General features: G+C 41.6%; 1 protein-coding gene and 1 pseudogene across 1 annotated transcript in view; one reads left to right on the top strand and one right to left on the bottom strand.

Annotated features, from left to right (window-relative positions):
* Nucleotides 1-26,738, bottom strand: part of Dpp6 (dipeptidyl peptidase like 6) — a 900,820-nt gene extending 874,082 nt beyond the window's left edge. The window contains exon 1 of the mRNA XM_021188263.2: nucleotides 25,973-26,738. Within this exon, the coding sequence (XP_021043922.1) occupies nucleotides 25,973-26,032 (60 nt within the window). The 5' untranslated portion in view covers nucleotides 26,033-26,738. The remainder of the gene's footprint in view (nucleotides 1-25,972) is intronic.
* Nucleotides 14,227-15,053, top strand: LOC110316041 (annotated as a pseudogene).
* Nucleotides 26,739-27,267: the final 529 nt, after the last annotated feature.

The following is a 27,267-nucleotide window of genomic DNA, read 5'->3' as shown; positions in this document are numbered from 1 at the left end:
TTTCTTTCTTTCTTTCTTTCTTTCTTTCTTTCTTTCTTTCTTTCTTTCTTTCTCTCTCCTCTTTCTTTCCTTCTTTCTTACTTTCTCTCTCTCTCATTCTCTCTCTCTCTCTTACCTTGTAAATTGTAATTTGTAAATTAGATAAGGTAAAATAATAAAACAAAGCAACTTACTGCAACAGGTAATGTGATTGTAGCCTTTCTCTCAAAACTTCTAAGCTTGAAGAGCTCAGTGGTTGGTACAGAGCACTTGCTGCTGTTCCAGGGGACCAGGGTTCAGTTGCCAGACCCATGTTACTAGATAGGGATTGATGGGGAACAGAATACAGAAGCAGTCACCTCCAAAAGCAGAATTGCTCTTTTAATCAGAACAACGGAAGGAAGGCCCATAGTCTCTTTGAGGAAGTGGAGACTGCACTATGGCACTTGGGGCTGGTGGTTATGTGGTGCTTGGAGGGATGGAAGACAATATCAGGATGGGAGTTCAGTGGATAATTTTCTGGCTTTAGTCCTGCCCCCACAGTTTCAGATTGGGACTTTGGTATATAATGGAAGCATTTGCTAAACCAAGATATTTCCCTGTATGAAGATCACACTGCCTGTAACTCCAGTTCTAGGGCATCTAGCCGTCTTTTCTGGCCTCTGTGGGCACCAGGATAACACAAGGAGCACATACATACATTCAGGTAAAACACTCATACACATAAACTAAAATAAATAAATCTAACATATATTAGGGAGCATGCTCTGATTGCCCTTCAGCATTCTTGTGCTGCCAACATCTCTGCCCTTGTACTCAGAGCCATTGTCAAGCACAACAGGAGAGACATGTATTGCCACACTGGGTATTGCATCACTAAGAGAAGGGAGTGACTCACAAGAGGGGATGAGGGTGCAGTGAACAGGAGGCAATGGATCTAACCACCCACTTGTGAATCTGGACACCAGGATCGATAACACCTTACTCAGAGAAGCATGAAACTAGACATTTAGGATTTCTTTAGTTCTAGAAATCACCATTTGATATTTTTATATGATGTTTGATTGTAACAAATAAAACCAACATGAAAAACCTCAGCTCAGGGTATATTGGTGTTCTTAGAGTGTAAATAATCAGGGTTTTTCCCTCATTATAATTATAGTCGCATGCATTCTCTTGACCAACCATGGTTTTGAGCACAGTCCAGTGTCCTACCCTACCCAGCTCTCAAAAACACCCTTCTCAAATTAGGTAAGTCTCTGGTCTGGGGTGGTGGGAGAGTGAGGATGTTTTGTGAACTAGAAATGGAACATATAGTGTAAGGAACTCAACAGTCACTGTGGAAGGACCACGCTGACAAGGCAGTGACTAGCAGACAGTACCACTGGAGACAAGAAAACCAGTGTTAGATTCACGGCTGGAAAGAAGGCAACAGCCATTTTTCACTACCTTTTGTGATTCCAAGGGAAATTATCCTGGAAGCTCCCCAGAGGAAATGATCATCTATGTGCAAGTATCAAACCCATTGAGACCCACCACCACATAGCATTGTGTCTACAACTCACCTGATCCAAAACTTAGAGAAGCGAGAAACTAAGACAAGTCAATTCAAGATGAATAATGAACATGGTTGAGAGAAGACAAAGAGATACTCCACCTCTCTGGGGAGATTTCTGCTACCTCCAGGGGGAGCCCCACCCACCTCCAGAGAGCCCCACCCATCTCCAAAGAGTTCCACCCACCTCCTGAGAGAGACCCACCAACCTACAGAGAAAGCTCTATAGGCCTCCAGAGAGAGCCTCACCCACCTCCAGAGGGAGTCCTGCCCACCTCCAGCTCATACAACTACACTTAAAGCAAGCCAGGCTGGGAGGGAGAAGAGCCTAGCTTTGAGTAAAAGCTCGGGCTTGCCAAAGCACCATAGCCTGGACAGGGCATTTTAACTTAGTCAACTCCACCATTAACAATTCAAATAGACCAGAAAGTATTGTACTAGCTTGAAAACTCAGGTATTTCTGTTTAGAGCTAGTTACACCTTTGCTGATTGCCTCCTGAGGTTAAGCTCTTCAGTGTTAACACTGGAGAACTCATTCAGGGTTAGAGGTCAGGCTGGTGCTTACAGAACCCTGCAAGGTGCTTTGTAAATTATGCAGCATTTTTTGTAGAGTTCATTTGATTGAAAAAGAAAAAAAAAATCAATACCCATACAAAGTACTTAGAAGAAAAAAAAATGCCAGATACATTATGGATATAACTTAGATTTCCTGCCTCCCCTGGGAAGTCCAGGCCCTTGTCCTCCCTTTGTTTGGAGTTTCTATATAGTGCTACAGTAAAGTGCCTACCTGATTGTCACAAAACCTCGGGTCCAGAAGTAAACCATTGTTAGTAAACACAGAAGAGTGTTATTGACACTGCTCTGAGAAAAGTCAACAGTAAGCAGGATTTCCATTCTGCTCCCCTGTGTATCTCCTGATGCCCGTAAGTTTGATTTTTTTCTTGTTCCTTTATATCTCTTGTCACAAAGCCTCTATTTGTCTGATAAATTCAGTTCCCGCAAGCTCCATCCAATAATAACCTGAGAAGTTACCCTCTTTCCAGTCCTGCTTTCCAAATTGATTAAAAGTCCAGGAGGAGAAATGGTTCTGCCACAAAGGGGAACTTAGTGTGTCCTGGGACCTTAAAGACCACCTACCCCAGGTTCATATAAAACAAGCATGTATTTCTACTGATTGGTCCATTAAGAAATTGGTTCAATCAACTCTGAGGCAATGCCAGGAACTCTGTCCAGAGTGGTGCAGTCTAACCAGGGAGCCCACCGTGGGGCCCAGGTGAATTGGAACAGTTTCAGTGCCCTTGTAGCAGGGCACTCGACTGCATAATACAGTTGCTGAAGACCTGGGCCAAGACAGATGTCCCACCTGAGTTTAGAGTAAAGCTGGCTGCCCAGTTACACACAGAATTGGAATGCAAGCTTTGCTTGCCCAAGGTTATCACTAGGGGATCCATATAAGCTGTCACTTAGAATAAATAATGAAAAAACCAATCATTTTTGCAAAAGCCAAAGTTGTAGCTGCCGCTACATGTGTGCAAACACAGCACTAAGAAGGGACTTGAGAGGTCACAACTCGTCCAAAGAATGTAGCATCCATAAAATGACAGGCAGCAAGGTACATCAGAGAATGGCTCTCCTGAAATGTTAATCGAGTGCTAGCAAGCTAGCTCAGTATGTAATGGTGTTTACTTCCAGGTCTAATGGCCTTCGTAACACTGGAATAGAAGGAGAAAAATCACTGGATAGAAGGAGAAAAAAAACAAGTCTTGCACAATGTCTTCTGATTGCTAAATACTACATGTTCATGTGTGTCTAAATACACACACACACACACACATTTACAGAGATACACAGAGACACTCTTACACACAACTATGAACACATAAATAGACACACATGCATATACATGCTGACACACATAAACATAGACACATGAATATTTTAAAGTAGTAAAAATATTTAAGATGTTTATCAACTTTCAAGAATATATGGTTTAAAGCTTTATAAAAACAATGTACAAACAAGAAAATAAATAAAACAACAAATATAAACCCTAAAAGAAAATAGTTAAAAATATAATCTAAATTTTTTAGCAAGGCAAACCATTTAAAGTTACTCAATCAAAAGGGAGAAAATCTATTAATATAAACAAAAAGAAAGAGTTGGCCTAATTATCTGTAATAGGTGAGATCATAGATAATGTCATTGGACTGTACTATCAAGATTTATTATACATATAATATGATTTTCTGGAAGATAAGAAAAGACCAGAGAGAAACCACATCTAAAGACAGAATGGATGAAAACTTTCTTGGTCTGTAGAAAAGAAGATCATTCCAATACATAAAAACTTCATCAAACTCATCCTTTAAAGGAGTTCACCAAGACACTGAACCAGTTTGTTAGACATCAGTAAGAGAGAGCTATTATGAGAGAAGCAGAATATAGCTGCCAGTCGACTTTGTGGAATGCACTCTGCAGGACAAGAGACAGAAAGAGACTGTGATCAAGTGCTGAAGAGGAAAATATGTCAACCAAGATCTTACTAGCAGAGCTGTGTTTCAGACACAGTGGAGGAAAGCCTTTCTCCAGAAAGCAAAAGCTAAGGATTGTCTGTATTGGCTATTTCTGGTTGTCAACTTGACTATATCTGGAATGAACTACAATCCAGAATTGGAAGGCACACCTGTGATCCTAATCTGGAGGCTGGGAGATACAAGTTTTTGATGTGGATCTCCGCATGAAGATCTTGAGGCTTAGTGGCTATGAATCTCAGTAGATTAAGACAGGGAGATCTCAGAATTCAAGGTCACCTGGAACAAAGCAAGTCCCAGATCCAGGCATGGTGGCACACACCTTCTGCTGGAGACCCACATAAGGACACTGGAAGGAAGAAGATTCACTCCCTCTTCTTCATCTGCTTGCCGTGTGGGACGGAGAAAATGCTAGATCTTTAGACTTCCATCCACAGCCGCTGCTGACCATTGTTGGGAGTTGGACTACAGACTGTAAGTCATCAACAAATTCCCTTACTATATAGAGACTGCTCATAAGTTCTGTGACTCTAGAGAGCCCTGACTAATACAGTGCCCATCACATCTAGGACTGCTTTGCAGCAACATCAAGAAAGAATGACTTCTGACCCATGATTTCAAAAGGGAAGTTGTGAGACTAGGTAGGCAACTGAGAGCTCACTGGTTCTCAGAATTGTCTAGATTCAGAACATCTAAGCCTATAGTGATGGTGTGCAATTCATTCCTGGTATGAAGTTCAAAGGAAAAAAAATAATTAGAAATAAATATAACTAAAATAAATCATGAACAGGTGCATAATGTAGATGGCGTAAATTCAGACACTAAATACTTAGAATATGGTGAATAAAATCTGATAGTTGTATGCAATAAAATTTTACTCATTATCAGCTTGAAGAAAATTCAAGGGGTAATATGTTTGATCCCAGCTACCAAACAGCAAAGGCCTGGAGGAGACACACAACAATAAAACCATTTTTAATATACCACCAGAAACATTAACCATAAAGGAAGACAGCATGAGAAAAAAACACAGCCTGTCTACTAAAAACCAGAAAGCAGGGAAAGTTAGCTTGAATGTAAACAAATTGAATTATTGAAAAAATGGATTTTATAAACCAAAAGATTCATGAATATGCTGCTTACAGTAGACTTACCTCATGTTTATGAATGTGTGCGTACTGATATAATGAATAAAAAATATAGTCCATGCAGATGGAAATGAAGGACAGCAGAGGAGAGCAATGCTCACACAAGGCAAAGTGGTCTTTAAACATTGTTCAATGAGACAGAGAGGCATGATGCAGTAATAAATGTCTCCCTTTGTCAAGAAGATATTATAAACCTAACATAAGAAGACTAGGTTTATATCAAAAGAGATCCTAAGAATGTGATAGGTGTACAGCATACTTCCTTACAAGCATAATTTTTACACATCTTTTAGTGCTGTTTTATTTTAAGATTATTATTTCTAGTATAGAAAAGAATACATTAAAATACTTAAAAGTATTTTCACAGAGGTTTCCATTTCTGTTAAGAATGGACAAACAGGACATATTATTCAAACAGCAAACAATACACATTTTTCTCAGTACCCCGCAGAACTTCCTTCAGAACTGTTTGTGGATAGTCAGAGCAATCCAGAACCCAATGAATACTATAATGAATACATGCCAACATGCCTGACTTCAAATTATACTGTAGAGCCATAAGGATAAAACCAGCATGCTACTGGCACCCAAACGGAAACACAGACCAGAGGAATAAAAGACCCAGATGTAAATACACACAACTACAACCATCTGATTTTGACAATGGTGTCACAAATATACATTGGGAAAAAAGACAGTATCTTCAATAAAAGGTGCTGGAAAAACTGTATTTCAATGTTCAGAAAAGCAAAAATTTTATCATGTTAAGACACAAAGCAAACCTCAACAAATATAGGAATAAGAGAATAACATTTTGAATGCTATCTGACTACAGTAGAACAAAGTTAAATAACAATACCAACAGAAAGGACAGAAAATAAAACAATCCATGGACATTAAACAGCACACTTCTGGATAAAAAACGATGTGTCACTGAAGAAATCAAAAAGGTAAAAAAAAACTATTCTAGAATTGACTAAAACTGAATACATATCCCACGGTGCACAAATGACGGTGGTCCTGAGAAGAAAGTATATGATAATGTATAAAACATCAAAGAACCCAAAAAACAACCAGACAATACTTAAAACCGTTAGTTCCATGTCTCTCATTTCAAACAAAACTCAACAACTCTATAAAGGATCTCACAGAAGTCTAAAAACCCTGGTGCCCTGAAGCTTCTTAAGGAATAGAGAATATGTCAATTTAAGGACTCTCAGAATGGTACTATGGTAGTGCAGGAAAGACAAGCATTTTGTGAAACTAAATGGCTTCTGTACAATGAAAAAAAAAAAAAAAAAAAAAAAAAAACATAGTCCAGTGAAGAGAAACCCACAGAATGGAAGAAAGTATTTGCTATTTATATATGCAATAGAGTAGTGTCTAGACAAAACAAACAAACAAAAACAAGAAAACAAACAAGCTAATTAAGAATAGGTTATGGGACTGAATGAAAAGTTCTCATTTTAAAGAGAAAGAAATATAAATGGCTAGCATCTTTAACCACCATGGAAAATGTGTTTAAAGTTCCATTTTAACCCCATCAGAATGCCCAAAATTAGAAATAGAAATGATTACAAATGTTGGTGAAAATGTGAGGGAAGGAGAACCTTTATCCACTGTTTGTGGGGGTACAGCCATTTTGGAAGTCAGTATGGACTTTTCTCAAAAATCTAGAAATAGAACTACCATATGACCCAGCTATTCCCATCCTAAGCACACAACCAACTGGCTCTATATCCTACTAGAGGAACATGTGGACATCCATACCCTGTGCCACCACAATAGCCAGGAAATAGAATCCACATAGATGCCTACAGAATGTAATAATTTAAACAATGGAATATTAATCAAGTGCAAAGAAAATTACAATTATGATGCTTTCAGGAAAATGGATGGAACCGGAAATTATTGTTAAAGCTGCTATGAACATACTGGATCATGTGTCCTTGTGGTATGGTGGAGCATCTTTTGGGTAGATGCCCAGGAGTGGTACAACTGGGTCTTCAGGTAGAACTACTCCTAATTTTCTGAGAAACTGCCAGATTGATTTCCAGAGTGGTTGTACAGGTTTGGATTCCCACCACCAGTGTAGGAGTGTTCCCCTTGCTCCTTACCAGTATGTGCTGTCACTTCAGTTTTTGATCTTAGCCATTCTGATGGGTGCCAGATAGAATCTCAGAGTCATTTTGATTTGCATTTCCTTGAAGATTAAGGACTGTGGACATTTCTTTAAGTACTTCTTTACCATTTGAGATTTTTCTCTTGAGAATCTGTTTAGCTCTGTACCTATGGCGGTGTGACTATGCTTGGCACAGGGAGCGGCACTGTTAGGAGGCATGGCCTTGGAGAAGGTGTGGTCTTGCTGGAGGAAGTGTCTCACTGTAGGGGTGTGCTTTGAGTCCTTCCTCCTAGCTTCATGGAAGTCAGTCTTCTGGTTGCTTTCAGAACAAGATGTTGAACTCCCAGCTCCTCCTGCACCAGGCCTGCCTGAGCACTGCCATGCTCCAGTCTTGATGATAATGGACTGAACCTTTGAATTTTAAACCAGCCCCAATTAAATGTTGTTCTTATAAGAGTTCCCGTGGTCCTGGTATCTATTCACAGCAGTAAAATCCTAACCCATTTTTAATTTTTAATTGGGTTATTTGGTTTGTTGGTGTCTAATTTCTTATGTTCATTATATATTTTGGAGATTAACCCTCTGTTGGATGTAGGTTTAGTGAAGATCTTTTTCCAGTCTGTAGGCTGCTGTTTTGTCCTATTGACTATGTCTTTTGCCTTACATAAGCTTTTTGGTTTCATGGGGTCCCATTTACCAATTGTTGATCTTAAGAGCCTGAGCCATTAGTGTTCTGTTCAAGAAATTGTCTCCTGCACCAATGCACTCGAGGATATTCTCCAGTTTTTCTTCTGTTAGATTTAGTGTATCTGGTTTTTCATTGAGGTCTTTGATCCACTTGGGATGATATTGTGTGCAGGACGGTAGATACAGCTCTATGCGCATTCCTCTACATGCAGACGAACAGACCAGCATCATTTGTTGGGGATGCTTACTTTTTTCCATTGTATGGCTTTGCCTTCTTTGTCAAGAACCATGTGTCCATAGATACGTGTGGGTTTATTTCAGGTTCTTCACTTCAATTTCACTGATCAACCTGTCTGTGTATACACCAATACCGTGTTTTTATTAGTATTATTCTGTAGTACAGCTTGAGATCAGGGATGGTGATACTTCAGGAAGTTCTTTATTTAAAGCATGGATGTTTAAACCAAAGACAGTAAGTTCAGGCCCAAGTTAGCTCTCTGAGAAGGTTGCTCTCTTTTAAGATTTCAGGTTTCACATCTACATTTATGACTCATTTTTAGCAAATATTTCCTTACAGTGATGGGTATGGGTCAAAGCTGATTTTTTTCCTCCTGCATATAAACAACCAAAGTGTAAATTTATAGTCTTAAAAACTTGCCATGGAAGAGGAGGGGCGTTTAGCAAATCATGTGCTTGATAACTCAACAGAAAGCAAGTGGGCCATTGGAAATGTGTAACCAACATTAACTACCTTGTGGGTTTTTCTTTCTTCCATACCTTCCCACTCATTTTCCATCCTTTTAATCCCCTAACACTAGATAGAGAAAAAAGAATAGAGGGAAGGGGGTGACATTGTTGTTGCTAGTGTACAAGGCAAACGATAGTTAGCTGTTGTGGACAATCTGAAGCAGCCCCGTATTCCATGTGCACAGACAGCCTGGTCCCCAGTTAGCAAAGGTCTGGAACTCCAGTGACCCGCTGGGTGGTGACTTCCACCTGCATGGGACAACAGAATTACCAAGTAACCTGGAAGGCATGGCAGAGATGGAGGTGGAGCCAACCGCAGCAGCAGAAGCAGTAGCTGCAGAAGCGACTTCCCCTCCCTGCCCACACACACTTCCCTTCACCAGAACCCTTGCACCAGGCCTGGCCAGAGATCTCTGTGGAAACCCTCTGGTGCACAGGCCCACAATTCTACACCTGGCATTAAAATGAAAATGTATTTTTATAATATTTCTGAGTTTATAAAAAAGAAACCAAAACTCTATAATTGTCACTATATTTATTCTTTTCTGTTTTAAGCCATTAGTTGTACTACATGTAGCAGGAAACTATAAACAGAAATTTTCAAAGAACTAAGCTCTTTTTGGATCAGTGCCAAGGTTTTCAGGCGACCTCTCTTGCTTGATTCTAATCTTTATCAGTTTGATGTATCCACAGCCTTCTATTTCCCATGGAAATATAAATAAACCCATGCCCCCAATGCAAACTTTTGAGAGCTTCCACGCACTTATAGTATATAGGCTGATTTAATTCCACAGTTGTGCTTTTTTTTTTCCCCATAACCCAGTGTCTATTCGCTGCTGCTGTTACTTTCTCATTAGCATTCAGAAAATTTAAATTTAACTCAACATTATTTAGTCAATACCTGAGGGACTATATTCTTCCTTTCTGTTTTATCTATCTATCTATTTTTTTATTTTATTATTTTATTTTATTTTATTTTATTTTATTTTGAGACAGGGTTTCTCTGTGTACCCCTGGCTGTCCTGGAACTCGCTCTGTAGACCAGGCTGGCCTTGAACTCAGAGATCTGCTTACATCTGCCTCTCATTTAAGGCATGTGCCACCACTGTTCGGCTTCCTTTTTGTTTTATAAGCATTTCTTTTAATGTATAATTAGATCTTTCTGTAACTGCTTGTCCTGTAAGATATTGTGGTATGCCTGTAATAGGCTTCATAATATGGAAAGAATGGTTTAATCTCAGTGGAGATATATGTAGGGACAATTTTTTTTAATCTTAATTTACACAGGTATCCCTATAATAGCCATTATTTCCAGTAAATGTATAATTACAGAATCAGACTTTTCAGAATTCAAACCAGTCACTGACTAAAAATCTGGATATGTATCAATAGTGTTCTGTCCAAACTTTAGTTTTCCAGATTCGGTAAAATGAAATATATCTATCTGCCAGATTTTATTTCTTTTGGTACCTTTAGAGTTACTTCCAGTGATTAATACAGTAGAGTTATACAAAAAACAAGTAAGCAGTTTCAGCAAAAAAACTCTTTCTGTATGTTGAGGGTTTGCAATTATATTAAAAGATTCAGGAAAATCTATAATACCATAATAATTGCATATAGTTCTAATTTTTAAACGTAAGTATATGGGCTTTGAATTAATTTGCTTTATTTCTCTTACTTATAGCCTGCGACTCCTAACTTATTTACATCAGTATAGAATTCAGTCACTTCAGGAGTTGGCATTCCTTTTATATTTTACATTTACGTTTTTTTTTTTTTCAATATCATTAGTTCTTTTTATAAATTGAAGATATTTGCTTTTAGGATATCTGCTATCAATTTCTCCAAAATAGTTGCTACAAGCTCTTTGCCCGTTTTCACTGATTACCTAGAATGACATAATTTACTATAATTTCTGCCACGTCTGTTCCTGACCATTAATATAATCTTATTCCACTTTTATGATTAAATCAGATTTTTGTGTAAATCTTTAATTTCTTACCTTGTTTGTGTGCTAAGAAAATATAGTCATATTATTATCTTCACTTTGAATAATGAACTCAGTAGGAGAATGAATTAAAGGTAAAATAACCAAAATACAATTAAGTTTGATATCTATGTGATCAATGTGTGTGCTGTAGTCACTGTTCTACAAGACTTGACTCTCTCTCTCTCTCTCTCTCTCTCTCTCTCTCTCTCTCTCTCTTTCTCTTTCTCTTTCTCTCTGCTTTAGCTATTAACCATATTGGACTGTTTAAGTCTGAATCTCCTTGTAACATTTGAAACAAGTTACTAAGCTCTTGAGTAGTTAATCCAGTGGTAGATCACAGCCAATTAATATCTCCCATGAAACTTTGAAAATCATTAAGAGCTTGGAACTGATCTCTTCTGATCAGTACCTTTTATGGTTGAATTTTTGTTGAGTTATTTTATAACCCATATAGTTAATAGATTTATTCTCCTCTTGTTAGTTTTTTTGGAGCAATCTGTAACCAACAGCCTAACAGACTTCATTATGTTTCTTTAAACATTAGCTCTAAAGTAGCTGCATTAGAATCAGCCAACAAAATATCATTCATGAAATGATAAATATTATATTGAGAAAATTGTCTATGAATTATTTCTAGTGGTTGTTGCACAAAATATTGGCATAGAGTGGGACTGTTTAATATTTTTCGTGGAATAACTTTCCACTGATATCATTTTACAGTTTGAACATTGTTATAAATAAGTATGATGAAAGCAAATCTTTCCCTATCCTGCTCTTGCAATGGTATAGTAAAAAAAAAAGCAATCTTTTAAATAAATTATTATCATAGGACATGCCTTAGGTAATAAAGAAAGTAAAAGAATTCCAGGCTATAAGGGACACATTGGTTCAATTACTTTATTCACACTTTTAAATCTGTTAACATCCTCTATCACTCTGGTTTCTTTCTTGTTTTTATAACAAATGCAGGGAGGTTCGATAGGCTGATAGACTCTTCTGTATTTTGAGTCTCCAGATGTTCCTATACTAGCTGTTCAAGTGCCTGTAATTTTGCCTTTGTTAAGGGCCATTACTCTACCCACACAGACTTGTCTGTCAACCACTTTAAGGGTAGGGCCTTTGGTACTTCAGCAACGGCCCCCACCCCTGCTTACAAATTTGGAAACTCAATACCTATAATGTTCTGTGTTTGGACAATTGGCACAGCCTGGGATTGTTTTTGATGACACATATCAATATATTCCCTAAAGAGTACCCATCATTTCACCCCTAATTTCTTCATGGGCCGTCTTGTAGGAATATTAATCTGAGTTCTCCACTGTTGTAAAAGATCCCTTCCCCATAAACTTATGGTATGTCTTCCACATAAGGCCTTAACTTTTCTGTTTGGCATTTTGGTCTCACACATTTAACCAATCGCACACTTTGTTTTATCTGAGATAACTTTTCAGTTCCTAGAAACTGAGTATAAACCTTTAAAAATGGCCATTCCAAGTTCCAAGATTTTTGTGAAATGATAATTATATAAGCTCCTGTATCCATCAACCCTTCTACTTCAATCTTACTTACTGGGAAATTTAATTTTGGCCTCTGATTATTAACCACGCTTTTCCAGAAAACACATTTCCCACTACTTCCAAACCATTCTGCTCTTCCTATGGGAGTAGCTTTACCCTTGATATAAGGAAATAGTAGCACCTGTCAGGAAATTTAATTTCTTCTTGCTGTTTCTTCTTTTGCCAGACCAATTAACACACTGTGACCAACAACAACAAACCAACCCACCATGACTCTTAGGGACCTAGCACTTTTATACCCTCTGAAAAGTCCCCAGAATATCCAAAGTAACACATTAGCAGAAACTATCAGGCACTGGCGAAATCACACCCCTGCTAGTATATGAAGCAAATCATAGTCAGCTTCTGTGGAGAATCTGAAGCAGCCCCATATGCCACATCTGGGATTGAAATAAAAACATATTATTGTAATATTTCTGAACATATTCTTGTAATATTTCTGTGTTTTTAAAAGAAACCAAAATCTAAAATTGTCACTATGGGGATATGTCAGAGATTTCCACATACTCCTCAGCAAAGATGTGTGAATAGCCAACAAGCAGACAAATGCTTAACAAAATTAGTAACTGGTAAAATGCACATCTCAACTATACCAAAACAACATTACATACTTGCTGAGATGCTTATCAGCAAAAAAAAAGAAAAAAAATGTCATTCAAGTCATTCAGAGACTTGGCAAAGATTTGGAGATACTGAAAGCCTGTTATACATGTATAGAAAGTGAAATTCTAAAACCACTGCTGAAAACATGGAGCAGGAGAGACAGCTTAGTCAGCAAAGTAGCCACTGCATAAGCATGAGAACCTTAATTCAAGTCCTATAAGCTGCATAAACAGCTTGGACTTTGTAATATGCTTATATTTCCAGCACTGGGGAGGTTGAGATAAGCAGGTATATGTGTCTCCTGGTAAGCCTATGTGGTGAATTCTATGTCAGAAAAAAAAAAACTGTATCAAAAATCAAGGTACATGGCTCCTTAGAAATGACCCTCAGGATTTGTTTTGTTTTGTTTTGTTTTTGTTTGTTTGTTTGTTTTTTCAAGACAGGGTTTCTCTGTATAGCCCTGGCTGTCCTGGAACTCACTTTGTAGACCAGGCAGGCCTCGAACTCAGAAATCCACCTGCCTCTGCCTCCCAAGTGCTGGGATTAAAGGTGTGCGCCACCATGCCCGGCTGACCCTCAGGATTTGATCTCTGACTTTCACACATGCGCGCACACACACACACACACACACACACACACACACAAATCCCATACCTACCATATGGTACAGATACTCTTATCTACATGAGATGACAGATACTTCCAAAAATACTTGTGCACAAAGGCTTATAACATATTGTTGGTAATATCCTCAAATCTGAAGTTTCCAAATGTATGTCATGGTAAGAAAACACAGAAATCATAGTATCCACTCACAGTTCCACATTACTCTGCAACAGATAATTTATGTGGTAGTGCTAGGATTCAAATACAGAACCTGGCCATATTGTCCCTTAGTAAACCCCAGAGGCTGAAGGACCCACTGGTGTTATTACTGAGAATATTTCACTATAGAAACTTCTTTGATCCCTACGTTCAGATCTCAATTACTAATGGCCATCAATGTGCCTAGACACTTTGCAGGCTGGAAGGCTAACAACATTAAATTTTGATAGAACCTCAAGGCCTGGCTGTATGGCATCCACCCATAGAAGTAAGTACTCTGAGATGAGACAAGTAACAAACAGTTCAGCTAACAAGGTCTTATCTGTTGCCTTCCATTTTCTCTGCTGTTAGTCTCTTTCAGTAGTAATCCTGAGGTGGACAATCCAGATGTTTTACAATGGCCCAATATACTATCAGATTTTTAATATAGTATTTTTATTGATTATTTGGATATTTCACATAATGCACCGTGATCACCCTTACTCCCCTGTCCTCCCAGGTATGTTCCTACCATTATAGTCTCCCCCCCCCAAAAGAAAAGATTAAAAAGAAAGAAGGAAATAAGCAAGGAAAGAAAGGAAGGAAGGGAGGAAGGGAGGAAGGGAGGAAGGGAGGAAGGGAGGAAGGGAGGAAGGGAGGAAGGGAGGAAGGGAGGAAGGAAGGAAGGAAGGCAGGAAGGCAAGCAAGCCTAATTTTAAAGGTCACCTCTCTGCGCCCCCTCCTCCCAGTGACTGCACCAACCCACCACCAGAGCCAATATGACGGCTTTCAGACCAAGTGCACCATCAAGCCAGATGGCATGCTACACAACCTGGTGGGCATGATCATCAAGCACTTGGAGCAGAAGGGGTTCTACTGGTGACCATGAAGATCCTTGGGGGTTCTAAAAATCTCATGAAGCAGCACTGTCCTGAAAGATTGTCCTTTCTTCCCAGGGCAGATGATGTACATGAACTTGGGGCCCATGGTGGCCATGGTCTGGTAGGGACTCAAGGAGATGAAGACAGAGAGTGATGCTGGGAGAGTCCAATCCAAGCGATTCTAACCCAGGCACAGTTCAGGTGGATTTCTGCACTCAAGCAGGAAGGAGCATCATCCATAGCAGTGATTCAGGGCAAGGTGCGGGAGGGAGCATCATCCATAGCAGTGATTCAGGGCAAGGTGCGGGAAGGAGCATCACCCATAGCAGTGATTCAGGGCAAGGTGCTGAGAAAGAGAGCAGTCTATGGCTTAAGCCTGAAGATCTGATTGACTACAACTATTGTGCCCATAAAGACACTTATGAGTAGAGGTGGATAAACTAGAGGTCTTTTCAACATTACTGATGGATGCCTAGACACAGTTCTTTATTCTAATGAGTAGATGGATTATATTTTCTAAAACAATAACAATAAAGACTTTGGAACAGAAAAAAAAGAATTTTTAAGGTCTGAGAATATAGCTCCATTGGTAGTGTTTGCCAACATGCATGGAACTCTTCGTTTGGTCTCCAGAATTACATAGCTGACTGAGGGGTGCACATCTGCAATATCAGCACTCTGGAGGTGGAGGCGGGAGAATCTGAAGTTCAAAGGTCACCTTCAGCTCCGTAGAGAGTTTGAGGCCCATGTGAGATATGGGAGACTATTTCAAAATAAGTAAATATAAGTGAATAGATACTCCAAAGAACATGGATATATTTGGCTTTTACACACCTAGCCTGGTGCAATTTTATATTTGTCAGTTATGTATTTATGCCTTATGGTTTCTTAATATTTTTTTTGGAATCTTCATAAGAAAGAACAACATGGAGAAAGCACACATCATATGATATTTGTAGTATAAAAACAGCACAAATATTCCAAAGTCCTAACACACCCAGCAGAGGATGAGCAAGGAGTTTAAATTATTTTACATCTGTTGAGAAAACAGTTTGCGAGGCCATATGAAAAGACAGTATTGGGTTTGGAGGTTCTATAAAATCCCACCATGTTTTCTTCACGCAGTACAAAGTATGAGAGAATTAAAATATGATGCTTATTGGTATTCAGTGATGAGTTCCTGGACCACTACAGATGTAATACTCTTGAGATGTTCACAAATCATCTACAGGTATATCAGGCTATATAATATTTGTCTGCCTTCAAATAATCTCTAGATTTCTTACATCACATAGCACCAATATTGCAAATAATTGTGCTAATATATTGTGTAGGGGATAACAAGAAAATAGTCCATCCATAAGCCATATCATTGAAACAAAGTTTCCCAAATATTCTCAGGCCTTATCTGGTTGAGTCACACTTGGAAGCCTTTAGAAAGAGAGCAGCCATGTGGCACACTCAAGATTCAGCCTTTGACTGGAAAAAAAAAAAAATAAGGTCCAATAAATAAAACCAGGAAAACAATTTCTACTCATTTACTGCTTTGTATTCCTGGAAATTTAACTTATGCATGAGCTTATATTCATTTTATGCATTTAACTCAGAAAATGGGGACAATTAAAATTTTAAAAATCAATAAAATGTAAAACCAAAATAACATAAATAGATTTTCGCCGATATACTGGAAGTCATTAAGGCAATTTATCTTGTATGTACCACAGTGAACTTTCTAAAATCCTTCAGGGTGATTTAGTTCGTGGGTAGTAAAAAGAATTTACATTTTTATTTATATGGTGCCCTTTCCTGTTCCTTTCTGAAATTATCAAACAAGTAGACTTCCCGTTTAATATAAGGAAGGGTGATGTGGAAGATACACAATGAATGTGCCACCCACTCCCTAATACTCAGCAGTAGAGAGGTGTTTTTATGTTATTCAACAGGACGCACTGCGCCTGCATCGATGCTGGACGTGACCCTTGCCTTTGTACACTCCAACAGGGCAGATAAACCATGGGACAATCTGGTGTGGCAGAACTTTGTGAGAATGGAGAGGGGAGCTGGCTTTCCCATTAATCAGCTACCTTACCTTGAATTTCAAGATATGAGGGGATAGAAGGAAGTGACCTTTCAGATTAGACCCTGTCTTTAAAACACTGCATGTTAGGTGTGAGAGATCTGCAAGACAGCAACCCTCATGGTTTGCTGTGCTGTGCTTTGCTTTGCTTTGCTTTGTTGTTTTTCTGGGTGATCTGACAGGAGTTGGCCTTTCTTTTAGCACTTTAAGGATAGTGTCCTAATACCTTCGGCTCTCTGTCTCTGTCTCTGTCTCTCTGTCTCTCCCCCCCCCTCTCTCTCCTTCTTTCTCTCCCTCCCTCCCTTCCTCCCTCTCCCCCTCCTAAGGCAGGAAACCATTTATTTCTTCTTCCATAGAGAGTGGCACCATTAGGAGGTGAATCTTGCTGGAGTAGGCATAGTTTTGTGGGAGGGTGTGTGTCACTAGGGTTGGCTTAGAGGTTTCAGAAGCTCAAGCCAGACGTAGTATCTCAGTCTTCCTTCTTGCTGCCCGAGGACCAGGATGTAGAACTCTCAGCTTTTCTCCAGCACCATGTTTTCCTGCATGCTGCTACACTTTCACATCATGACAATAATGTACTAAATCTCTGAACCTGTAAGTCAGTGCCAGTGAAATGTTGCTGTGGTCATAGTATCTCTTCACAGCATTAGAACACCACTAACACAGAACCTCATTGGGTATCAGCCATTTCTCCCAATTAGTTCTACCTGAATTACACTGGTCTTGGTGTCTCAGGGATGGGTAGAGTATATGGACTGGAGAAGACGGGGAAGGGTGCTCCATCTACACAGACACGAGGGAGGAGTCATTGGCCATGGTGGCTGCAGCCTTTCTAGTGCAGCTCTTTCCAGGTCACCCCCACTCCTGTCAGTCACTCCTCACCCATACCCTGAGAGTAAGCCCAGTAAACTCATTGGTACCCCAGGGTGAACTGTGGTGGAATCATACTTTGTCCTGTGGTTGGGATCTTGGGACCTGGGGATTGATATATTTCTAATCTCCCCCAAGGAGAAAAACTTGCAAGAGGCACTCCTTAGATTAACTCTATTTTTTCCTCATTTTGGCTTTAACTCTGTTGCTCTATCTTCACCTTTATTGAATATCCTTTCCAATCTGCTGTTTGCTAACTCCAACATTTGTTTCTGGTGCTACAAAAAAAAAAACAAAAACAAAAAAAAAACAAAACAAAAAAAAAACACATTAGAATTTCTACTTTGTTCCTTATTCATACTCCTGATTTCTTTCTTGAAGCTATGATGTTTTCATCTGTGTTAAGCATCCTTTCTGTCTTTGAGGAACTGTATTGCAGTAGCCACTACAGTCCCTTGTCTGATAGTGCTAACATCCCAATTGTCCCAACTTGGGATCAAGCCATGTCAACTGCAATTTCTCCTTGAGTATCTGCGTTACATTTCTTTTCTTGTGCTTAAAGTCCAACTTTTCTTGAAAATTGTGAGCATTTGGAAACTCTGGATTCTCTTATGTTTCTCTGAAGATCTATTGGTGGTCTGTTCTTGTGAATAATTTAGTTGAGTGGCAACCCAAATGCAAATTTAGTTTTTTTTTTTTTTTTTTTTATCCTTTCTTAGGTCACTGGAATCTTACTGGTGCTTAGGTGGATGCGGCTGGCATCTCGGGAGGGATCTAGGCACAGTGCATGAAGTCTTGACTGCTTTGGTGTATTCTTAATTCTAGAAATTCTCTCTCTCTCTCTCCTTTCTTTCTCTTTGCAGCTTCTATAGTTGGCGAACCCCCATTTTGCCCAGACACAGAGCTGTTTAAAGGCAGCTTTCCCTTCTGTGTTTTTGTACAGGTGCTGATGGCCTGAGTGTGATAGTTAAAGCAGATTATCTTATCCACAGCTACACCTGTATCTTTCATCAGTAAACTTGGTGCCCAGGATTAGCATCACACGCTCTGTGGGGGTTACCCACTCTAGACCTTAAGTTTCAATTATAAATCAGCAATTTACAGTTTATTTCTTCCAACATTTGGCTCCAAGTTAACGCTTCTCTGTATCCTGAGATGAATAGGAGATGCTTAGGAACCCAGGCTCCTTTACTCCAATGTGGATGTCAGTTCCAAACTTCTCAAGAAGAGACTTTGCTTAAATGTTTGCTGCTCTCCTTTTGCTGATCAGAGCTGGCTCTTGCTTCTCTTTCCTCTTCTGTCAGCTCTCTCCCCACCTCTCTCATAGAGCTTGCTTAGTCTAAAGACTTCCTTTGTTCCCCCCACCTCCCTTGTTAGCAGCAGTGCTTTTTTATTGATTGCTGATTTCATGAATGATATATATGCTTTCATCAAATTTAACCCCCATTCCTTTCCTTCTATTTATTCTACTATATATCACTTTTCCCTCCCAGCTTCATTCTCTTTGCAAAACCCTGGCAAGTCCACTTAGTGCTGTTGTTTACATGGGTATTGGGCTATATCTACCAGAGCATGGATAGCGTACCCCTGAAGAAAACCAGGGGTCCTTCCCTCAGCAGCCAGTAGTCCAATACTTTCTCAGCTAGGGATGGACCCTCACGAGTCCTTCCTCTGAATGTGCCGGGGTTTTGTCTGGTTTGATTTTGTACAGATCTTAGGCATGCTGCCACAGCTGACGTGAGTTCACTGTGCAGTCACCTTGTCATGTTTGGAAATGACACCTGTCTTGATGCTGTCTCTTTCCCAACATCCTTCTTGTTTTCCTTTCTTTTCTTTTATGACCCTTCTGCTGAGTCTGTAGAGCTTTGTCCTCCTGGGTTTCTCACTTGGTTTTTAGACGTTTAGACACACACTTCATTGGAAACAAGCATCCTCATCTTTATGAAATGTAGGCTCTGTTCTCAATTTCTAGGCAGCTAGCTCTTCCTTTCTGGAAGGCCCCCTCTCAACTGATTTAATCATCAGTTGAGTCACAAGCCACCTTGGGCCAAGAAGAGCTCACGTGAGCTTAAGGCTCCTCAGTGATCTGCTGTGACGCACTGTGTTACCTTCCATCCCATCTCCTTCCCTACAATGGCATGAGCACAGAACAGAACTGACTTCTTCTGTGGAGTTTCCATTCCATTCCATTCCATTCCATTCCCCAGCTTGTTCTGTCTTGAATTCAAGACCACCCAGTACCTTCCCCCTTAGAAAAGGGCTCTCCAAACTATACTAGCAGGTCAAGTGCAGAGCCAGATAAGGAAGCTGGCTGACTGAACAAATGTGCAAACATAGTTTTAGTGGTCAAAATGATCAAACCTGCAGCTACCAAAACAATATTAGCTGTTCTCAGAGAAATAACCATAACAAGATTAGCAATTCTCCTGCTCCCACCCCACACTGAATTCTGACAAAGACCACAAACCACCCTGACCTTGTTGTGAGAATTCCCCTGACGTTAATAGCTGTGACGTTAATAGCTGATCCATAAGTTCAAAATGTACTTTTACTTTGCTGACCATATCATAATAACCCACCATGGGGGCAAGCAAAGTGAGTCACTAGGCCAAAGGGTTACTTAGTCACTATACAAACCAACCAACGCCTGAAAAGGTCACTTGCTACACCAATGAGAACCCTGTTGCTCAAATCTGCCCCTTACAAAGGTATAAGAAGTGTGTTCTTTCTTTGTTCTGGGTCTCCTCTGGCCTGCGTGCTGAGGGGGGAGTCCCCAACATGTTGGATCAATAAAAATCCTCATGTGGTTTGCAGCGATGGTGGCGGTCTATGTGGTCTTTCGGTATATGGGCCTTTTGACAAACTCCAACAGTTCTTTGGTTTTGATTTTCAACCTCTCTACCTGCTTTGATCTTGTTTCCACCTGTGTCTGAATCCTTAGATTCTCTGATCCAGATGGTTGGCATCTGTCACCTTCTGTCATAGCATCTGAAAATTTAACTTATGCATGAGCTTATATTCATTTTATGCATTTAACTCAGAAAATGGGAACCATTAAAAAGAAAGGCCAACTCCTGTCAGATCACCCAGAAAAACAAAACAAAGCAAAGCAAAGCAGAGCAGAGCAGAGCAGAGCAGAGCAGAGCAGAGCAGAGCAGAGCAAAGCAAAGCAAAGCAAAACATGAGGGGCCGCTTTCCCTAAGTCCCATATTTGTACATCTGGGTTATTTTGAAGCACACTGTTGTTTTTTTCATTTCTAAGTACATTTGTAAATACATATGCAGGAATGTTTGCAATATTGTAACACCAGTTTACCTTGGTTAATAAAACATGTCCTTCTACCTGAAAATTTCATATGTACATGTACCAAGCACACACGAGTGAAAATATTATTCCACAAAATATCATCTGATTGATCCAATACGGTTGCTATTAATACATGTTCCTTTTCACTTAATGTTACAGGAAACTGACACACACATGAGTGAAACGGCAGCATCTTCCCCACCTCTGCTCATGCTGAAACAAGTCCTGGAAGAGGAAAGTAAAAAACTTGGTCACATTTTCAAGTGTCACATCAGAGGTGACAGGGATTGGAGAAAGTGGGAGAGAGAAAGCTGTCACTGCAGAAGCCTTCAGGGGGTTGTGCAATGGCTTGGACACCCAGAAGCTGTTGAAGACCCTACAATGAAGCCCCCCCCCCCAAAAAAAAACCCTCCAGACACAGAGGTTAACTAACCTCAGGATGTGCTGGAATAATTGAGTTTCCATGAGCAAGCTTTGGAGAGCAAACTCCATGGCTTCCAGGGAGGGAGGACTGATCGATTGGTGCTTTGATGCTAGTGTGAGACTGACAACACAAAGCCACGAGCAAAGTTCCTCCTTTAGAAAAGCTGTCAGGCATATCCAGCTTTTTGACATTGCCAAAGGACATTATCATCTCCGTGTTCACACTCAAGAATCATGCAAACTGTGAGTGCTCCTCCATGCAGACTGAGTGCTCCTCTCCTCCATAGGTGGATCTCACCATGGAAGATAAAGCAGAAGGAATTCAGAACCAGAGTGGGGGAGGTGTTCTCAGAAATGCTGTCCTCTGGATATGACATAGCTTTTGTACTTACAAATTCTTAGCAGCTACATGAAAGCTGCACAAGATAAACCCAGTTAAATTGCAAGCATAGCTGGGGGAGGGATCCTGAGTCAGTCCCTAGCAGAGGAGCCATGCAGCTGATAGCTGCTGTGATGGAGACTAACTTCTCATAAGGTGTGGCTTCTAGAAAGTTGCCCAGTTGCCCATGTCACAGTGTTTGCCTTCACATTTGTGCACAGACAAGCAGCACTGATTGGACCCAGTGGGTTAACTAAAAGAAGAGGCCCGACATGAAGTTGAGAGAAAGGGAGTTGAATGGGAAGGATAGGTATGATCAAAATACATTGTATGCATGTATCATTTTTAAATAAAACATTGAACATATTTTTAAAAGAACAGTACTATGAAGTTATACATATACCCACTCAGATGATCATAATGTAGGACTGGAGAGCTAGCTCGGTGGCTTAAGTACTTGCTGCACAAGTGTAAAGAACTGATTTCATATTCCCAGCCCCCATGTGAAAAGCCAAGTGTAGCTGTGCATGTTTGCATTCCAAGTTTTGGAGAAGAGGGTTGGGGTTGCAGATAGGAAAATCCCTGAATCTTGTTGGCCAGCCATTCTAGCCAATCAAAGCTACAGATTCAAAGAGATGAAGACATTCCGTATTGCCCTCTGGCCTCCACATATATATCCAGTGTGCGGTGTGTGGGGGTGGGGGGTGTGGATATGTGTACACTTCATTTTTAAAGTAAGTTTAGGGGTCTTGTTTGGCCATAGCTATGGCTAACCTGAGCTTCGAGCAGCCTGGGGCCTCAGGTAGTCAAAAACTCCACAAGAGCCATGCTTTCTCTGTAGCCTTTGGAGGGAAGGAAGCCCTGCTCGTCTTAGATTTTCTCTCATTGTCTGTCTGACTGCACTTTGTATGCAACTGTCTTAATTGGGTTTTATTGCTGTGAAGAGACACCATGACTACAACAACTCTTATGAAGAAAAGCTTTACATTGGGGCTGGCTTACAGGTTCAGAGATTTAGTCCATTATTGGGAAGCATGGTGACACACAGGCAGACATGGTGCTGGAGAAGGTGCCGAGATCCTGATGCATGGGCAGCAGGCAATGAGAGTGACACTGGGCCTGGCTTTAACATTTGGAACTTCAAAGCAAGCTCCACTGACAGACTTCATCCAACAAGGCTACACTTACTCCAAGGCCACATCTCCTATCATGTGCTACTCCCTATGAGCATGTGGGGACCACTTTCATTCAAACCACCACAAGAGAGTGTGGTGTGGTCCTCCAGAGCTAAAGCTGCACAGTCTTCAGTTCATTGTCTACAAAACTCTATCTGGTTGCCTTCATTCAAGAATAGAGAGCCCTTGGAAGTTTCTAGGAGCCATTAACAAGATGGGACTCTGTGGCATGAATCAGACCACGAGTATTCTGCCCCTGTTAGTCCAGACTCAGCTACTTACCCAGCAGCCCTCGTGGTTAATGAATACTCACTGGATCCCAGGCACTGCCCAGTACCACACCTCAGTTCAAGAGTGACTCTATGACCCCACGGAACATACTTATCTACCATCTTATACAGCCTTAACTTCCGCTTTGCTGGAGCAGTGAGTCTTGCCTACAGAAGATTAGAAGCTGGAGATTTTCTGTGTATCCTTCAGCAGGAGGTTGATTTTCCCCCTTTAGGAGTATACAAAGGGTACAACATTGGGCTTTCCTTTCTTAGTCCTGGTGACTCTGAGAATAAAGCTACTGACAACTTGTTTCAGCATAACTGAACTCCACCCCTGAGCAGCCACCTACAGGACATGGTGCCCCTAGGACTGTCTGCACTGAGCTACAGGATGGCTCAGTCAGGAAAGTATTTGTAAGGCTGAACATCTGCATGTGAAGTAGACACAGATTCCTGAGCAGCAATTCTCAACCTGTGGATCGCAAGACCTTTTGCAAACCTCTAGCTCTAAAAATATTGACATTATTCATAATAGTAGCCAAATTATATGAAGTAGCAACAAAAGTAATTTTCTGGCTGGGTGGTCACCTCAATAGGAAGACTGTTTTAAAGGGTCGCAGCATTAGGAAGGTTGAGAACAGCAATCCCTGAGGCTCACCAGCCAGCCATCCTACCCTACTTGGAGAATTCCAGGACAGTGAGAGATCCTATTTCAAAGACTGAACATGGATGATGGCTAAGAAAAAGCATCCAGAGTTGTTCTCTGGCTTCCTCATGCACCAATACACGCATGTGCCAGTACACAGAGGAATGCACAGAACAAACCATCTGCACAAGGGAGTTCAATATGGTCCTCTCCCAAGATGAGCCCAAGCAGCAGGTGCATGGAAGCATCTTCTTCAACCTTCTAGTAACCTGAGCCAATATTATTGAATTTTGTACTTTATTAAGAGACATTGTAGCCTAAACCTCTTATGGTTTGTATTGTGCGTTGTTGATGGCCAGGGCCTCTGTTGATTGGTTCTTATCCATAAGGAGCCATCTCATTTCTAACACGGCTATCTCCCTGCAAAACATCTGCATGACAAACTTCACCCTAAGAGGGCTCGTCTCTGAGACAGGAGTTATCATCTTTCGCCTTAGCTAGCATACCTCACCTTGGGCAATGGAGAGACAGCTGCCTCAGATTGTGGATAATCAGAAGTGGACTGAGGGGACTCCAAGAGAAAACACTAGAATGCTTACCCAGTGCCTCAGGCCTTGGACTGCAGCAGGATTTGCATTTGTGACATGAAGGGTGGATTGATTACTTATTACTGAGTTAATAGGGTTAATAGACTGAACGTTGAGTAGACATACTACCAGTCCATGACTTGTGACTAAAGCGTTCTCAATCTAGTACCCACTAAATGCTAGTGTGTAGCCCAACACTTCCCAGAAGGTTTTATTGCTGTCAATACCCTGCAGTCCAATTCTGCCAAAAAGGCTCTTTGCCACTGGAACCAAAGGCTTTTCTTTCCAAAGAAGTCATTGAATGATATTCAGAACCACGCGAAAGTCTCTATGATATATATAATCACTGACATGTGAAACTTTATTTTTTTTTAATTTAAAATCTTATAATGTCAGCCATTATGGATTTCATCTGGATATTAAGGTAAATGTGGAAGTGGGAAATGAGCGGATCATAGTTCATGAGAACAGGGGCCAGTTGCATGACTTGCTGGTTAAAATGTTTCATCCACATCTGATTGGGGGTGAGGGATGGTGGCTAAGACTCACCTGAAATACTGAGGCCCCCTGTTACTCCCTCCAGGGTCAGTGTGACAGACCATGGCTTCCCTGAGTGACCAAACGAGCCCAGTGTCATTACTAACCCCAACCTCACACCCCCAAAACAACTAAAAGATCCACCGGCAACGTTTTCCTGACATGCCAATGCCACGTGAATGTTTAGGCGTGACAAGCACAGATAAAGGCTGAGAGTGTAGACCCTGGCTGGGTCCCAGTACTCCAAAGCACTACTTGCCTCTAGGTTAAAATCCAGTGAAAGCACTTTGGAATATCTGGCAAGTACGCATTGGTGTGTGCTATCCTGTGAATCCGAGTGAACAATTTGCTCACAATTTCTCACAAGGGAACCACAGAAGATTGAGAAAGAACAGGAATGCTGGGTGGCCACAGGGAAGGGTGATGCTCAAGCTGGGTGTGGGGAGAACCTGGACTTGTACAGTTAAGTGTGGCAAGTAAACATTTTTGAGCCTTGACCTTCCGTGCTGGCTTCTAGAGTCTTTTGCTAGGGTTCCTCGGTCCCTGCGTGCCCCACTTTCTCTGAACCTCACTAGTTTCCTAGGAATAACTGCAGGCGCGCACACACTGGTCCATTAAAGTAAATGTAGCACCTGTCTGTGGCACTGACAAGAGCGCGAAGCCTCTTCAGGAGCTCCAGCCTGGAGGAGCTGATTCAGGGGCTCTGCCTCCTGCACACCTATCCTTCCAGAAAAGTCAATAGAGGCAAACATCTGCATCCACTAGACTGGGACTAGCAACAGACCAGCAACAGAGCATCTCCAAGCATAGGGTACCCCAGAACAGGCGCACACACACACTAAACCTTCTTAGCCAGCTCTGTTAAACATCTGTGTTTTTAAACCTCTGGGTCTGTTAAAAATCCACGCCATCCATCTACTGTCTACAGTGTGCCACTACATCATATATCTACAGTGTGCCAGTGAAGGACACACAGACCGTAGGGAGGGATGCACGACAGCTCCCAATGCTTGTGAATCCCCCTCCACTCTTTAGACTACCAACAGTCCCCTCCCCTCCGTCGCGGGTCTCTTACCTTATGGCCTTTCCCTGGAGGACACCTGACGTTGTTGGAGGCTCCGGCTGTTTGATTCATGTCCACAAGAAGTTGGGGGTCCGGATCCTCTACCTTGCAAACTTCCTGCGCTCGTGGAGGCTGGCAACACAGATGCGCGCCTCAGGGGAGATTGTCTGGGACCTGTACTCCAAGCTTCTTTGAACCCCCTCTCCCAAAGCCCTAAGGTCCGTAACCCAAAGCCCAAAGAGCAGCTGCTCGCACCCGGAAGGGAGCCCCGGCCGGCGCCAGGCGCTCTGAGGGCGCTCAGCCCAGGGCTGCCTTGCTGGGAAACAGTCCAAGTCTCTCCAAACCAGAAGTGGGAACAGCTCCAAGAGGACTCGAGGAGGACCAAGGAACTGGGTGTGGAGTGCGGGATGTCCACGCAGCCCTGCCCTGCGCCAAGGGCGGGGGAGCCACCACAGCCGCGCGCACACACGCGCCACCCGCCGAAGCCACGCGGCCGGGACCCCAGGGATCGGCGCTCGCCTCTAGCGCCCTCCTTGCCAGGCCCTCCAGACCCACAGCAGCTCCGGCTGCAAGTGCAGTCTGTGCGTATCCCAGCACACCCCTCAGCCCCTGCTTAATTAAGAAAAAGCAACTCAGAGGGGCCGCGCTCCCCTGCAGTTCCTGCTCCTCTCTCCAGGCGCCAAACCCGGGGATGGTCGGGAGGTGGCATGCAAGGTTCTGGCAGGAGCCACTGCACTGGTGAAGGCGAGAAAGTGGAGGAAGCGGAGGAGGAGCAGGGCTGACATGCGAGGATATTTGGCAAGGTTCCTAAAAAACACAGCTAAGGGATGTGGCCTCCTTTCCACCCCGCATGCGTGCGCTCAGGGACAGGTGGGTTTCCTTTTGCCCTCAGCTTCGATGGGGCAATAACTGAGGAGGGCAGCCAGCGCACTACACTACTGTTTTCTGCAAGCTAAGTCTTTGCAGCTCACTACCCCTCCCTCCCCCTGTGAAGCCCTGGTTTGATTAGACAGCGTTTGGACACAGGTGGGAGGAATCCCCGCCCTTGAGACTGCAGGCACACAAACTAAGAAAGCGCAGAGGCTTCTTGGGACTGCAATGCAACATCTTAGAACCACAGCCTGCAATGTGGGCCAAGCACATTTAGGTACCGTATTAATGAGCAAAATGTTCATTTTTTTCTAGATTTTTTTCACCCGTGGTTAGTTGGACTTGAATAATTCTGGGTAGAATATCAAGGCACACAATTCAACTTCCATTTAAGAACCCCAAATCCTTAACTGATGATGCAGGAAGAATCTAGCGTG

This window comes from Mus pahari, chromosome 2 (genome assembly GCF_900095145.1).
Source record: "Mus pahari chromosome 2, PAHARI_EIJ_v1.1, whole genome shotgun sequence".
NCBI lineage: Eukaryota > Metazoa > Chordata > Mammalia > Rodentia > Muridae > Mus > Mus pahari.
This window is presented reverse-complemented; position numbering and strand designations above follow the sequence as displayed.